Source organism: Lactuca serriola, chromosome 8, assembly GCF_051521515.1.
Source record: "Lactuca serriola cultivar US96UC23 chromosome 8, Lser_US96UC23_V15, whole genome shotgun sequence".
Taxonomy (NCBI): domain Eukaryota; kingdom Viridiplantae; phylum Streptophyta; class Magnoliopsida; order Asterales; family Asteraceae; genus Lactuca; species Lactuca serriola.
In genome coordinates, this window is record NC_136415.1 from 207,392,604 (window position 1) to 207,408,123 (window position 15,520).

General features: G+C 31.8%; 1 protein-coding gene and 1 long non-coding RNA gene across 3 annotated transcripts; both read left to right on the plus strand.

The window, feature by feature from the left end:
- Window positions 1-307: 307 nt before the first annotated feature.
- LOC145069122 (uncharacterized) lies at window positions 308-2,744 on the plus strand. 2 transcript variants are annotated; one of them, XR_013689300.1, is made up of 6 exons: window positions 308-882; window positions 981-1,025; window positions 1,115-1,152; window positions 2,000-2,081; window positions 2,172-2,218; window positions 2,305-2,744. It is a non-coding gene; the product is annotated as an uncharacterized LOC145069122 (long non-coding RNA). The 2 variants fall into 2 exon arrangements; XR_013689301.1 differs by lacking the exon at window positions 981-1,025.
- Window positions 2,745-7,571: 4,827 nt separating this feature from the next.
- Window positions 7,572-9,950, plus strand: LOC145067799 (uncharacterized). Its single transcript, XM_079014842.1, has one exon. It carries the CDS (start codon window positions 7,572-7,574, stop codon window positions 9,948-9,950), a length of 2,379 nt encoding a protein of 792 aa, XP_078870968.1.
- Window positions 9,951-15,520: the final 5,570 nt, after the last annotated feature.

The window sequence follows — 15,520 nt, forward strand, 5'->3', positions numbered from 1 at the left end:
AACCCACCACCGATCCATCTTACTTTAACCCTCCACCGATTGATTCGCTCTCTAGAATCTTGGCTTTTTCCATTATCTATCGATTCTATATATTACAAAAGAAGCCTATGTTTTTTCATCAACATATTGCTTATTAGTGTACTAATTATACTTTTTTGTTTATATATATATATATATATATATATATATATATATATATATATATATATATATTAAAGTTTTGATAAATTTCAACAGTTCTTGCTGTTGATTGGACCAAAATTTTAACGATATGTGTTCCTTTAATCCGTTCTTCTCTTTCTACGTGTTTCTCCTACAGCCGCTTCTCCTTCCAATAACAAACCACCGCTATGACATTCACCGCCATATTACTTTAAGATGCAGAAGAACCCACCACCGATCCATCTTACTTTAACCCTCCACCGATTGATTCGCTCTCTAGAATCTTGGCTTTTTCCATTATCTATCGATTCTTCTCCATCTAACCCTTCCTACCTCCTCTTCCACAACCCTTTCTCTCCCTTGGTTGACTAAAGATCCACAGTCGCTTGAGGTGAGTTCCTTCAACCGTATTTCTGTTAACATCCACTAATCCATATTTCTATTTGTTTCTTTGTTACAGTTTCTTTTCGCCCTTCCTCTCTTCCAATGGCTTCGCCGCTTCAGCTTCGATCAGACCAGGGCCACATAAGCTATCGTTGGTTTCTTCATTTCATCATCGGCCAACATAAAAAAAAAATATGTGTCCATTTCAGTTTGTCACTTGCTTTCTGAAGTGTGAGACACGATTTTAAGTTCAACAAACATTCACCGGTACCGCTTCTTTCGTCTTTGGTTTTCACAGTTTCATACTTTTGGGTTTCTGCTTCTTTGAAAACCGAGGTACCTGTTCGACTTTGGGTTTATTGTTGACTCAATTCCTTTCCATGTTTCTTGATTCAATTTCTTTCTTCATGTTAATCTTCTTTTTCTGAAATTAGGGCTTACTTAATTTGACGAACTAATTTATTGCAGAAGCTAAACCTGTAATTTTCCATTTTTCACTTCTTTGATTATTTATCTTTTGTATTTTTCTAATATCTATTTACTATAATGTTGTTTTGGTTTCACACAGGTATTGTTTCTTTCAGTGGGCGACATTTATGCAACCTGGTAATTCTTTCTTTCATCTTTTACTCAATTGAAGTATTAGGCTCTTGCTTTAAGTTATCATCTTTGTTACTTAGATGTGTGTCCCATGTCAATTTATGAGTAATACTATTAATGAAGTTATATAACGATGGGAGACACACTCCAAGTAGTTAAAATTCATACCGAAAAGTATCCTGAAACTGCAAACAGGTACAGAATTCAAGCTTTACTTAATTATTATTTTGTTTAATTTGTAGCAAACAGATGTGTGTTGCAACCAGTCCCAACTGCGACTCATTTTTCATTCCTTTTTAACCTATTTTTGTTTGTTCCTTCATTCTAATACATTAGTATTAATGATGAATTTGACTAATTTGTTAACTTATTAATGGGTGTGTGAAGCACAAAACCTCAGATATTTAGTTGGTAAATTGAAGTTACATATTAGAAAATTAGCATCGAGAAGAATTTAGTCCATTTTTCATGTTCTGTCGCCTGTAGCAAAGAAGGTTAACAGATCATACAGGTAAAAGTGAAGGTTACTAATTGTATATGGCCCACATAAGCTATCGGTAGGGTTGAGTTTTGGGTTTATGATGTTGTTTTAAGTGTACAAATGTTCAATCAGCCACGTACTCTCGATTTACTTACTCAGCTTTGTTTTGCTTTCGTATTTTAGAATTGTTTACCAATCTTCTTCCTCATGTTTGAAACTTATGTTGTGTTGCTCATCACAGCTTCGTTTTCCCTAATTACCAGCTTTTATTCCCCCCTTAGTTCATAACCAAATTTATATGAACTCCCTCAATTCTATTTTGCTGTAGTCAACTTCAACCTTCCAACAACCCAAAATTTATGTGTTTAACAGAAATTCGATCAGACCAGGCCCACATAGATGAGCAGGAAATACTCTTGGAGAAATTGTTGGTGAGAAAGTTGGTATCTTTAAGGTGCTTCTTCACATGACAATTCTCATGCCCTTCTAAATATGTGATTTTGATATGATCAAAACACATGTCATTTGTACTTTTTTTTTGTAGAAAGGTGTTCTAGCATTTACTTTAAAGAAAAAGCCTCCCAGTTAGATGTAATTTACAATTCTATAACATTTTTAAATCCAAGAATATCAGAAAATATTCATATTAGACTTCAATTTAAATTACACTCTGACAGGTGAATCTTGAAGTGGCAAACATGTTGGATAGTAAATTGCTAAATGGATTACATTTACGGCTTGCAGGGGATCACCAATATATAAATGCAGGGCTAGCCATTATGTTAAGCTCCACATGGCTCCAAAGGACAGGTAATTTGGAACTTCAGACTGTAAGTTTATGTTAAAAATGAAACATTTGTCAGCATATGTTTATTAAATCTTTCAAAAAGAAAATTTTCCATTTTTTTGTGGTTGGATACAGAATTATTTGTCTGAGAGATTCATCAAGGGACTAACAAGTGCAAAATTACAAGGAAGAGCTCAGATTATTCCTGACAATGTATGTGAAGGTGATGTGGTGTTTTATTAAGATGGAGCACATAGTCCTGAAAGCATGGAAGTCTCTGCAAATTGGTTTTCCATAGCAATTGGTGGTGACAACTTCAGGAATGACTCTGCACAGGTTAGAGTTTTTGTATTTGTCTAAGACTTTGTGTGAATATTTAAAATAGTTTAAGATGAATTTTGACATTTTGTAATTTTGTATTTGAAGATATTATTGTTCAATTGTATGTCGGTGAGGGACGTACAAGATGTATCCAAAAGGGCAAGCTAGAGGGAGGCATAGGTTACATCTCAAACAGATCATACAAACTGGAAATTACCAAAATTATCTTCCATAATAGCAGATGGTTTGTATAAAATTTTTTTTATCTTATAATAATGCAAGCCAAAATCCCTTAGTCTATAACTATCTTAAATCATTATACTTTCAATTTGAACATAAAAACATTGTAATGTGGGTTGGATTTCAAGTGATTCCAGCTTATAAGTCATTTTCATCGTCACTTAATGGATTAAGATGTCATTTAACTCATAGTAACCAAAGGTGGAAAATATTGTACATTTTACCAAGTTGAGTAATAGAATATGTATTTTGGTAATTTCTTTGCAATCAATTGGGATCTGCTTTCTTGGGCTAGAGGAATGGAATCAATCTTTCCAATGTTCCTGTTAGTCACTTTTCGTATCTGTGATTGTATGTTTTACAACTGAACACTTTCTAACCCCCGCTTTGCGGGGGTCCTTCCCTAGTTTTTATTTTATTTATTGATAAAATTATCCCTAAATAACTGAAAATGATTACATAAAGTGTTGCCCGATGCTTGACATAAATTCTAAGAATATTTTCGCCTGATTAAAGATAAAAAGTAAAAAAAATTAAAAAAAAAAAAAAAAAAAAAAAAAAAAAAAACAAGATCTTTCGAAACACTACAAAAAATTTCGCTTGATTAAAGATAAAAAGTATAAAAAAAATAAAAAATAAAAAAAAAAACACATACAAGATCTTTCGAAACACTAAAAAAAATAGAGACATTACCGGCGACAAATGTTGTTGCTAAAGACCTAATAAGTCGCCGCTAAATGTATTACCGACGTAATGTCACCGTTATTATGCCGCCCCTAATAGTCTGTCGCTAAAGCACTTTTATCGCCAATATTGACATTACCGATAATTGTTGATGCCGCTAATAACCCTTGCCGCCGGCATTAACGGTCACCGGCAAAATGTCGATCGCCGGAACTGCACGTTGCCGGTAATAAGTGGTGTCGTTGGTAACGTTATCGCCGGTAATACCCTATATATATATATATATATATATATATATATATATATATATATATATATATATATATAAAGTATTTAATAAAAATCTATATATTGCACTAATAAAATTGTATATAATACATAATATGTAATCCACCTTGTCAACATAAACTACCACTTAATAAAAAACCATGACATACTTAATAAAAATCCGACGATAAAGTATTAATTCATTAACAAACATTCAATATACTAAACATAAATGCCCATCGTTCTTCTCATCCTCACCCTCAGTATACTCTTCTTCTCTAGCAGCTACGCTACAACCTATTTTCGACGTAGATTAAAACCATTTAAAAGTTTCTTGCTATATATCAGATACGTTTTTTTTTTTTTTTTTTTTTTTTTTTTTTTTTTTTTTTTTAATAATAATAGTATCAGCACGATCATCTACCTACAAAATAAATATGAACATTAATTATGACATTTTAATTGTCAACATACCAAAATACCGATAAATATAAACCAAACTAGATAACAAACTTCCAATTACCAAAAATATCAAATATCAAATTAAGATAAACCAAACTAGATAACAAAATTCCAATTACCAAGCTAACATAAACCAAACCAGATAGCAAACTTCCAATTACCAAATATATCAAATACCAAAAACCAAATACCAAATATCAAATACCAAAATCGGTGGTTGTGTGGTGGATTAGTCGCCAGAAAAGCGCCAAAATCATTGGCAAAAACACCCTGACACTACAAGAAAAGAAAGCATTAGCGGCGACGCCTTTAGCGGCGACAGCCAGCAATAGCGGCGACAAGTAACGCGTCTTTTATGTGTCGCTGCTAAAGGCAGCCACAATACCGCCACAACCCCAACCAAGGTTGACATTTAGCCAAAATTCCGAAATTGCCCCCAACCAAGGTCAAAATTCTCATCTTCTTTATGATTTTTCTGTTTTAGATGATAAATAGTGAGTATTTTTCAAGTTTGTTGAGTGATTATGTTTGTATTTTGATATATGAATTGGTTATGCATTTTGTTGGATTGTATGTATTTTGTTGGTTATGCATTTTGTTGGATTATTGAATTATTATGTGTGTTTTGTTCACATTTGTGGGAATTTTGTTGGATTGTATGTATTTTGTTGAAATTTATGTTTAGATTACATTGAAGCTATACCACATTGCCTTAACATGAAACTTAGATGTATATATTTGTATGAAATTGGAATATGCAAATTGGATTAAATTGGAATATGCAAATTGTATGAAATTGAATATATACATTTGGCTTAATTGTATGAAATTGGATGAAATTGAAATATGCATTTAGCTTAATTAGGTTATTGAAATATGAAATTGGATGTATACATTTAGCTTAATTAGGCTATTAATAGCAACTTACTTCTAGTAATGTATTGTATATGGTTTGAAAGTGCTTAATTTTGTTAGTGACTTAATGTTTGACCAACTTAATAGTAACATACTTTTAGTGTCTTAATGTTGGTCATTACAACTTTAGCTTTAATTAGGTTATTAATAGCAATGTATTTCTAGTAATTTTAATTTAAATAGAATAAAATTAAATTAATTTAAAAAAAACATTAAAAAATAATAAATTAATTGTAAAATCAACTTAAAGTAGTTTTAAAATCAAGTTAATGTTAATATTAAAATAAAATAAAATTATTTTAATAAATAAATTAAACTAATAACAAAAAAGAAAATATTAAATTAATTATAAAATCTAATTAATTTACTTTTAGAATCAAATTATATTAATTATAAAACTAACTTAATAGCAACGTACTTCTTGTAATTTTAATTTAAATAGAATAAAATTAAATTAATTTAAAAAAACATTAAAAAATAATAAATTAATTGTAAAATCAACTTAAAGTAGTTTTAAAATCAAGTTAATGTTAATATTAAAATAAAATAAAATTAGTTTAATAAATAAGTTAAACTAATAACAAAAAAGAAAATATTAAATTAATTATAAAATCTAGTTAATTTACTTTTAGAATCAAATTAAGTTACCTTTGTAAAATCAAATTATATTAATTATAAAACTAACTTAATAGCAACGTACTTCTTGTAATTTTAATTTAAATTGAATAAAATTAAATTAATTTAAAAAAACATTAAAAAATAATAAATTAATTGTAAAATCAACTTAAAGTAGTTTTAAAATCAAGTTAATGTTAATATTAAAATAAAATAAAATTAGTTTAATAAATAAATTAAACTAATAACAAAAAAGAAAATATTAAATTAATTATAAAATCTAATTAATTTAATTTTAGAATCAAATTAAGTTACCTTTGTAAAATCAAATTATATTAATTATAAAACTAACTTAATAGCAACGTACTTCTTGTAATTTTAATTTAAATAGAATAAAATTAAATTAATTTAAAAAAACATTAAAAAATAATAAATTAATTGTAAAATCAACTTAAAGTAGTTTTAAAATCAAGTTAATGTTAATATTAAAATAAAATAAAATTAGTTTAATAAATAAATTAAACTAATTACAAAAAAGAAAATATTAAATTAATTATAAAATCTAATTAATTTACTTTTAGAATCAAATTAAGTTACCTTTATAAAATCAAATTATATTAATTATAAAACTAACTTAATAGCAACGTACTTCTTGTAATTTTAATTTAAATAGAATAAAATTAAATTAATTTAAAAAAACATTAAAAAATAATAAATTAATTGTAAAATCAACTTAAAGTAGTTTTAAAATCAAGTTAATGTTAATATTAAAATAAAATAAAATTAGTTTAATAAATAAATTAAACTAATAACAAAAAAGAAAATATTAAATTAATTATAAAATCTAATTAATTTACTTTTATAATCAAATTAAGTTACCTTTGTAAAATCAAATTATATTAATTATAAAACTAACTTAATAGCAACGTACTTCTTGTAATTTTAATTTAAATAGAATAAAATTAAATTAATTTAAAAAAACATTAAAAAATAATAAATTAATTGTAAAATCAACTTAAAGTAGTTTTAAAATCAAGTTAATGTTAATATTAAAATAAAATAAAATTAGTTTAATAAATAAATTAAACTAATAACAAAAAAGAAAATATTAAATTAATTATAAAATCTAATTAATTTACTTTTAGAATCAAATTAAGTTACCTTTATAAAATCAAATTATATTAATTATAAAACTAACTTAATAGCAACGTACTTCTTGTAATTTTAATTTAAATAGAATAAAATTAAATTAATTTAAAAAACATTAAAAAATAATAAATTAATTGTAAAATCAACTTAAAGTAGTTTTAAAATCAAGTTAATGTTAATATTAAAATAAAATAAAATTAGTTTAATAAATAAATTAAACTAATAACAAAAAAAAATATTAAATTAATTATAAAATCTAATTAATTTACTTTTAGAATCAAATTAAGTTACCTTTGTAAAATCAAATTAAATCACTTATAAAACCAACTTAATAGCAACATACTTTTGGTGACTTAATGTTGGTCATTAAAACTTTAAATTTAGCTTTAATTAGGTTATCCCGTGTTAGAATACTTTTTGAATCGTCAACTTTATGAATACTCTACTTGATTTTTGTTTCCCATAAAGTAAACATTAAACACTAAATTATGTTTCAGTTGCATCATGTCTATTGATAAAAGCTGGACTACTAATCCACATCGTCAATCTCCCGAGTTCCAGCTAGGGCTCGACACTTTTGTCGAGAGATCCATGTTACACTTAGATTGTAAAGGTGAAACCAGATGTCCGTGTGAGAAATGTGATAATCGTTACTTCATGAATCCGAAAGCAATGAGACGTCATGTTCGTATATATGGTTTCAGTCAATCATACAAAACATGGATATATCACGGTGAACCTTTAATCCCTCCAGTTGTAGATGTCGTATCGCCAAGCAACGAGATGGCTGATGTTATTGACGATGTTATGTGGGAGTCGAGAGAAAATGATATAAACCTCGATGAAGGAACCTCGAATACAGGGGGTAGTGGTATCGATGATGATTTTGAAGAGTTGTTAGAGGCAGTCGAAACCAAGTTATATCCTGGTTGTGCGTTTTCATTCCTTGATTTTTTAGCAAAGCTGATGCATATGAAGGTCAACAACAAATGGACTGATAGTTCATTTGATCAACTCCTTGAGTTGTTGCATTCGGCATTTCCACCGGGCAACAAGGTTCCCCGTTCATATTATTTAGCAAAAAAGAAACTGAAGAAGTTGGGTTTAGGGTATGAGTCAATTCATGTGTGCAAAAACGATTGTTTTCTCTTCTGGAAGGAACACAAGTCATTGCAAGTTTGTCCCGTTTGTAAAGAGAGTCGGTGGATTGATAAAAACACCAAGGGCAAGAAAGTGGCTCATAAGGTGTTACGGTACTTTCCAGTGGCCCCTAGACTACGCCGTTTGTATTGTTCACGATACACTTCCAAAAATATAATATGGCATAGTACTGGGAGATCAGAAGATAATGTGATGCGTCATCCCGTTGATGGAGAGTCTTGGCAAAAATTTGATGTAGATTTCCCTGACTTCTCAAGTGAACCTCGCAACGTACGATTAGGGCTGGCAGCTGATGGCTTTAATCCATTTGGTAACATGTGTAATCCGCATAGTACGTGGCCGGTTGTACTCACCACTTACAATCTGCCACCATGGCTTTGTATGAAAGAGTCATCATTCATGTTGGCCTTGTTGATTCCCGGCCCTAAAGCGCCTGGAAAGGACATAGATGTTTTCCTTAGGCCGTTAGTGGAAGAGCTTAAGTTTTTATGGCAATCAGGCATACGCATTAAAGACGCAGCGACAAACACATTCTTCATGATGAAAGCTATGTTGTTATGGACAATAAACGACTTTCCAGCTCGTAGTAGTTTATCGGGCTGGAGCGGACAAGGGTATAGAGCATGCCCGACTTGCAATGAAGACACTCCTTTGTACCGTGCAATAAATAAAGTCGTTTATATCGGTCATCGTCGGTTCTTAGATGCTGATGATCCATTAAGGATGAATTTGAAATTTAATGGGCAACCAGAGACAAGACCCCCTCCGAGACACTTTACTAATGAAGACATACAAGATCAACTAGGTCGTCTAATACTTTGTAAACCGGGTAAACATCCTAACACTCTCAAAGAAAACATGGATCGGCAAGGATTCGAGTTGAACTGGTCGAAACGTAGCATATTTTTCGAGCTCGAATATTGGTCTTCTCTACAGCTGAAACACAACATAGATTTGATGCATATCGAGAAAAATGTGGGTGAGAGTCTTTTGGGTACTTCTATGATGAATGATAAGAGTAAAGACACATCAAATGCACGTGAGGACTTGAAAAATCTAAATATCCGGCGTAATCAATGGTTGCAAAAAAAGGGTAACAAGTTCACTAGACCACATGCAAGCTACTCATTCAAGAAAGCTGACCGCAAAATCTTTTGTCAATTTATAAGAGATGTTAAATTTCCTGATGGGTTTGGATCTAACATTAGTAAGAAAGTGGTAGATAATGATACTAACATTATCGGGTTGAAATCTCATGACTATCACATTCTTATGCAACGTTTGATACCGATTGGAGTTAGAGCATTATTGGATAAAGAAACTTCTACACCAATTGTAGATCTTTGTATGTTTTTCAAGCAAATTTGCTCCAGAACACTAAAGGTGGAGGATATGAGGAAAGCAAAAGAAGACGTCATTAGAATCTTGTGCAAGTTAGAGTTGATTTATCCGCCAGCGTTTTTCGACATTATGATTCATTTAGTTTTGCATTTACCAGATGAAGCGATTGCTGGAGGCCCGGTATGTATGAGATGGATGTATCCGTTTGAAAGGTATATGAAAAAACTAAAAAACTATGTCAGAAATAAGGCGAGGCCGGAAGGTTGTATAGCTGAAGGTTATATTGCTGAAGAAGCTTTGACATTTTGTTCGATGTACCTTCGAGATGTCAATCGCCTTGAAAGAAACGAAGACGTTGTCATTGACAAAACAAAGTTTTGATTGTTTGAGTCCAAGTGTCGACTGACGAGTGCAACGCAAATCAAACATCTTGATATAACAGAGAAACGTAATATTGAATGGTTTATATTGAATAGTTGTCAAGAAGTCAGACAATACATCGAGTAAGTGTTCTTACTTTTAATTATCTTTAATTATTTATTGTTACTTTTTTCCATTCATTAATTTAATATATATATATATATATATATATATATATATATATATATATATATATATATATAAATATATATATTTCATCATTATAGAAAATTCAAATCTGAACATCCTGAAAGTGACGAAAAGACCGAATTTCCCAGCTGGTTTCTTGAAAAGGTAATCATAATTAACAAACAAATATCTTTCATAAATTTAATGAATCAAGAATACATAACACATCAACATATGTTTAATAGGTTTATTAGCTGGAAAAAGAAAACTCTCCTGAATTCCACAAAGAGTTGTCAGCCCTTTCATTGGGTTCACAAATGGATGTTTATACTTACACTGCGTGCATAGTCAACGGTGTTAGGTTTATGGTACTTAGTCGTGATGCACAACGCAAAACGCAAAACTCTGGGGTTCTAGCGGTTGGTGAGAATGGAGAGAAATATTATGGCCAGTTAGAAGAGATTATGGAGGTGCAATATCCATATGATTATTCGACTGTAATATTTTGGTGCAAGTGGTTTGATACGGGAGATATTCCTGATGATAATTTCATAAGTATCGACACAGAAAAAGAAGCGTACCAAGATGATCAACTCATATATGCTTCGCAAGCCAAACAAGTGTTCTACATCCGCCAGCCTGTTAATCATCGAAGAAACCAAAACAACAACCCTCGTTGTATCGTCGAGCATGTTAATCATCGAAATATTTGGGATCTACCATCCGACAATCCTCGTGTCCAAAATGCTTACAGTGACTCTGACCAAGATGTCGACAATGTGGAGGCCGAAAATGTTGACATAGTTCAAAACAACTCTTCATCTGGAGCTAGACTTTTTATTGACTTCTCACAATACTTTCAAAACAATGTTGATGTAGCTCAAAACAATGCTGATTATGATGATGAAGACGAGACTGAAGTACCTCCGCCAACGGGTAGAATCGATAATGTTTCCGATGAAGAGACTGATTATGATGATGGCGATTCTGATTATGATACGGATGAAGAAGACATTGAATTATATGATCAAGATTCTGATTAAAAAATCAATTCTTTTTGGTAATAGAAACTTTATTTGAAATGTAACTTTAATTCATATTGTTTGTTTATGTTTTATTTATGTTGTTTGTCTATATTGTATATCTTACAATTTCGCAGGGTAACTAACTTTTATTCATATTGCAGATGAGGTTTACTTGGGCAATACTCTTGGCCATGATGGCCGATGTTATGGGGCTTGGACACGGAGGTGATGGAGCCGGGGATCCACCACCTCCAGGAGGCTTTGGTCGTGGTCAGCACGAACAAGATGGTGAGTTTTATTCTGATATATTTATTAACTATTTTTATTATTTTATAATAAGTTATCATGACTAATAGGTTTAATTGTATTTTTGCAGCCGAGCTTCCTAAAAAAAGGAGAGGCATGTCAAAAAATATTGAGTTGGGAAAGTTGATAAGGGCAAATAAGGGAAAGCCCATAGATTTGGATTTCGACAGGGAGATCACATATTCCCCTGTCGGGAAGCGTGGTAATTGGTTCACCCATGAAATTGGGAGGTATTTGTGGAACAATGTCCCTTTCAACGTATCTGGTTGGGACAATGTTTCCCCCGCTTTAAGGAACGCAGCAGTTGTTCATCTAAAGGTAACTTGGATACAATTTTAATTTTAGTTGTGATTGTTATTTAATTAACTAAACTTTTTGTGTTTTGCAGAATAAATTTGATTTGGATAAGGTTAACATGGATCCGGAGCGTACTCAATTGTTGCGGAGCATTGATTCAAGTCTTGCAAAAGTTTACAGAGGTCGAAAAAGTAAAGCTCATGCTTATTTTAAGGAAATCGGGGGACCCTGCAGATATCCAAGCTGCATTAAACAACCCCCCTAACGGAATGTCACATGAAAATTGGGCGAAGGCAGTCGAACATTTTCAAAGGCCAGAATTTTTAAGGCGTTCGGCGTCAAACAAGGAATGTCGTGCAAAACAAGTAGTTGTAAACAGAGGGGGGTCGAGCTCATACAGCAATGCATGTTTTAAAGAGGTAAGTTATGATATATTTAAATATTTATTTAAAGTATAACTAATCTAAATTTTAATGTTAAATAGGATATCAGTCGAATCGAAGCTTTTCGTAAAGCTAATTCTAATCGCCAAGGGGTATTTTATAGTCCTGCAGTCGAGCAACAATACGTAAGTGGTTAATTTGTATTTTTCATATAAGTGTTTATATCGTCAAAGGTATTTAGTAATCTAATTTTTATGATTTTTATTGTTTTTAAAAAATACAGAATGCTTTACTCGAAGAGATAAACCAACGAACCCAAGCTACTTCTGAGGCAAGCGGTCTAGCACCAACTGATATAAAAGATTGTTTTGAAAGAATATTGGGTGTTCGACGCGGACATATCAGAGGCATTGGGCGTAAACCCCCTACCGTTGTGTCTATGTACGATCAGCAACAACCAATGACACAAGAACAACCACAATCACAGGTAATTGTTAGTAAATGCTATAATGGAATGGTATAATTAATTATAATGTTATTCTGATATATTGTTAATATATTTTGTTTTTTTTATAGTTGCAAATGCTCCAAACAATACTACAGGACCCGGCTTTTTCTGCAGCATTGGAAGAGTGGTTTCGCTCATTGCCGCCACCAAATAATGGAGATGATGATGAGGACGAGTAGTTATTTTAGGATTTTATGAAACGTTTTGTAATTCGAAACAATACTAAATGTGGTATATATATGGATTAATTTTATGTATTAATATTTTGGATTGATTTTATGTATTAATATTTCTATATAAAATTATCAGATTTTTCAAATGCTATATGGATTAATATTTGGATTGATTATAAATTTAATGTGAAATAAATAAACAAAAAAAAAATAAAATCAAAAGAGCATTAGCAGCGACGGGAATAGTGGCGACGGCGTCCTATTAGCGGCGACAACATATTAGCGGCGACGGGCAGCATTAGCGACGACGAGAGTATTAGCGGCGACACCAAGTATTTGCGGCGACATTGAGCGTATTAGCGACGAATCAATACCGGCGACGTATTTGCAGCGACATGTCGCCGCTAAAGGTATTAGCGGCGACAAGCCTAACCTTTAGCGGCGACGTGTGTCGCCGCTGTTGCCCAATCTTCTTGTAGTGTGATGGTTCGTGATGGTTATAATTGACTGGGGAAATCAGTAAAAATCCACTCGATAGGACTGATGAGAGTCGTAATCATTGGAGAATAAAAGAGGTACCGATGAAAACTGAGAAAACAGATGACTGGATTGATTTTCTTCGATTAGGCTTTAGCGGCGATGAGCAATAGCGGCGACATGTTGTGTTAAATGAAGGGAATATTTTTAATTTCGCGGTCATTTTTTTAGGGCATTAGCGACGACTATGTCGCCGCTACTATGTCACCGCTATTGCTATTGTACGATGAACAACAACTGACGTTGGATTGAATGCGAGATCGACGGATGGGGTGTAACCGAGAAAAACGACACGGATCATAGTTTTGTAGTAATACCAGCGATGATATTATTGGCGACGTAGGCATTAACGGCAACATAGGAAATATGTTGCCGCTAGTGCCCATTTCACCGGTATTACTTGGATTTCTTGCAGTGAAACCAGAAAATTATGAATTAGGGTTGCCAAATGAAGGAATTTTGGCATCTACTTAAACCCGGCTCCCACAACTTATGTCGTTTTCAATCAACCACTTTCACCTGCTCTTGCGCATCTAAGAAAGGTAAACAATCGTTTTTTTCATTTAATGATTGCCTAAAGTACTAAAGAACATTCAACAAATAAAATCTGATATTCATAAGACACATGAACTAAAAGCTCATCATAGACCCAATATTGCTAACGGACACGCATTTGCTGACTTCGTCATGTCATGCATGCAAGTCGCGTGGAGAACAGTTGCAATTGGGAAACATTTTAATTATATGGACTCGAAGTCATATGAGAAGTCGCATAAAGACATAAATTAGTGTATTTTGTTTACTCGTTTCGGGTTCTTGGTACTTTGAGAGATTTTTGTAGTTTTGCTACTATAGCGTATAGGTTTTATACTTTCCTTGGTATAAGCCATATGTTCAAAATTCACAGTTCTCACTAAGCATCACATTCCATGCGACTATGGATCTAGAATTCAAATGTTTTACCATTACAAAATATTTTCTGCATATGAATTATAATAATGTATATATAATCTCTTTTACATTACAAAAATCTGTAAAAAAGTTCAGGATATACATCATACATGATACATGTATACATTTACCCAAACATGGGTGTGAGTTCAACACCGACTCTAAAGGAGTTAATTAATGAGGACGTGCAATTACAATAATTAGATTCGAGATTTATCATGAAGCTTTCAACAGGGTGGTAAGCTTGACAAAGTCATCTTCTTTGCAGGAAAGGGTTAGACCTCCCATTGGGTGGTCAAAACCAAATTCTTCCTCAGATTGACGCAACAAAACTTGAAACAGCGGTTGATCCAAGTAAGATATTGGGACAACAAAGCGCCTCTTCTGGGTTTCACCAACGTACACTGCAAGATGACCTTTTGGCACATCACTTTGATAACTTCTGTCACGAAGAGAGATTGATTTGCCAAAGCATTTTACATTAGAAACTAAAGAAGGCAATCGGCTAAGACCCATGTGTAGAAAGATTGCGAAAATGAAGTATGTAATTTTCTTTTTTAAATTGGCTAGCTAGGGATGGAGAGCTGTACTTTAAAGAGGGTTTGAAACATATATTTATAGCTTTGCTAATGAACTTCTTTTCCAAGAAAGTTCCATCTTAAAATAATAAGAAATACATAAACTTCCTCTATGTATTTATTTAATTATGAGTTTGAGCATTTACACTGCACATGATATTGACGAATAGAATTAATAGTTGGCTATAGGTAATTCCTTGTCAGGAAAAGTTTCATATTCAAATCTTGCTTATCCATAGTTTTTATTTTATTTATTTTTTATTTTTTTGTTTATTTTTTTAAACGTCAAATTCACTAACGTCTAGTAATTAAGCAGCTAGAGAGCAGAGGGGAAAATATTACATTTAATTTTAATTTAGAGCTGGAGTTTTTTTAACCAGTCAGTCCAATATAAGGAAGTTTCGAATCCTCAAAATTGGAAGACAAACTATACCTTTAATATCACATATGGCTCCCAATATCAATGTTATTTTTATAGAAAATTACAAAAATAGTCAATTTCCTTAATTATTTTGTAGAAAATAGCCAAAAAGTTCAACATTACAAAAATAATCGTCAAAATCGCAGATGGATTAAGCTCATCTGCGATTTCACCAATTGATCTGCGAATGTACAAGTCGGTAAAGCTCGGATGTGCATTATGA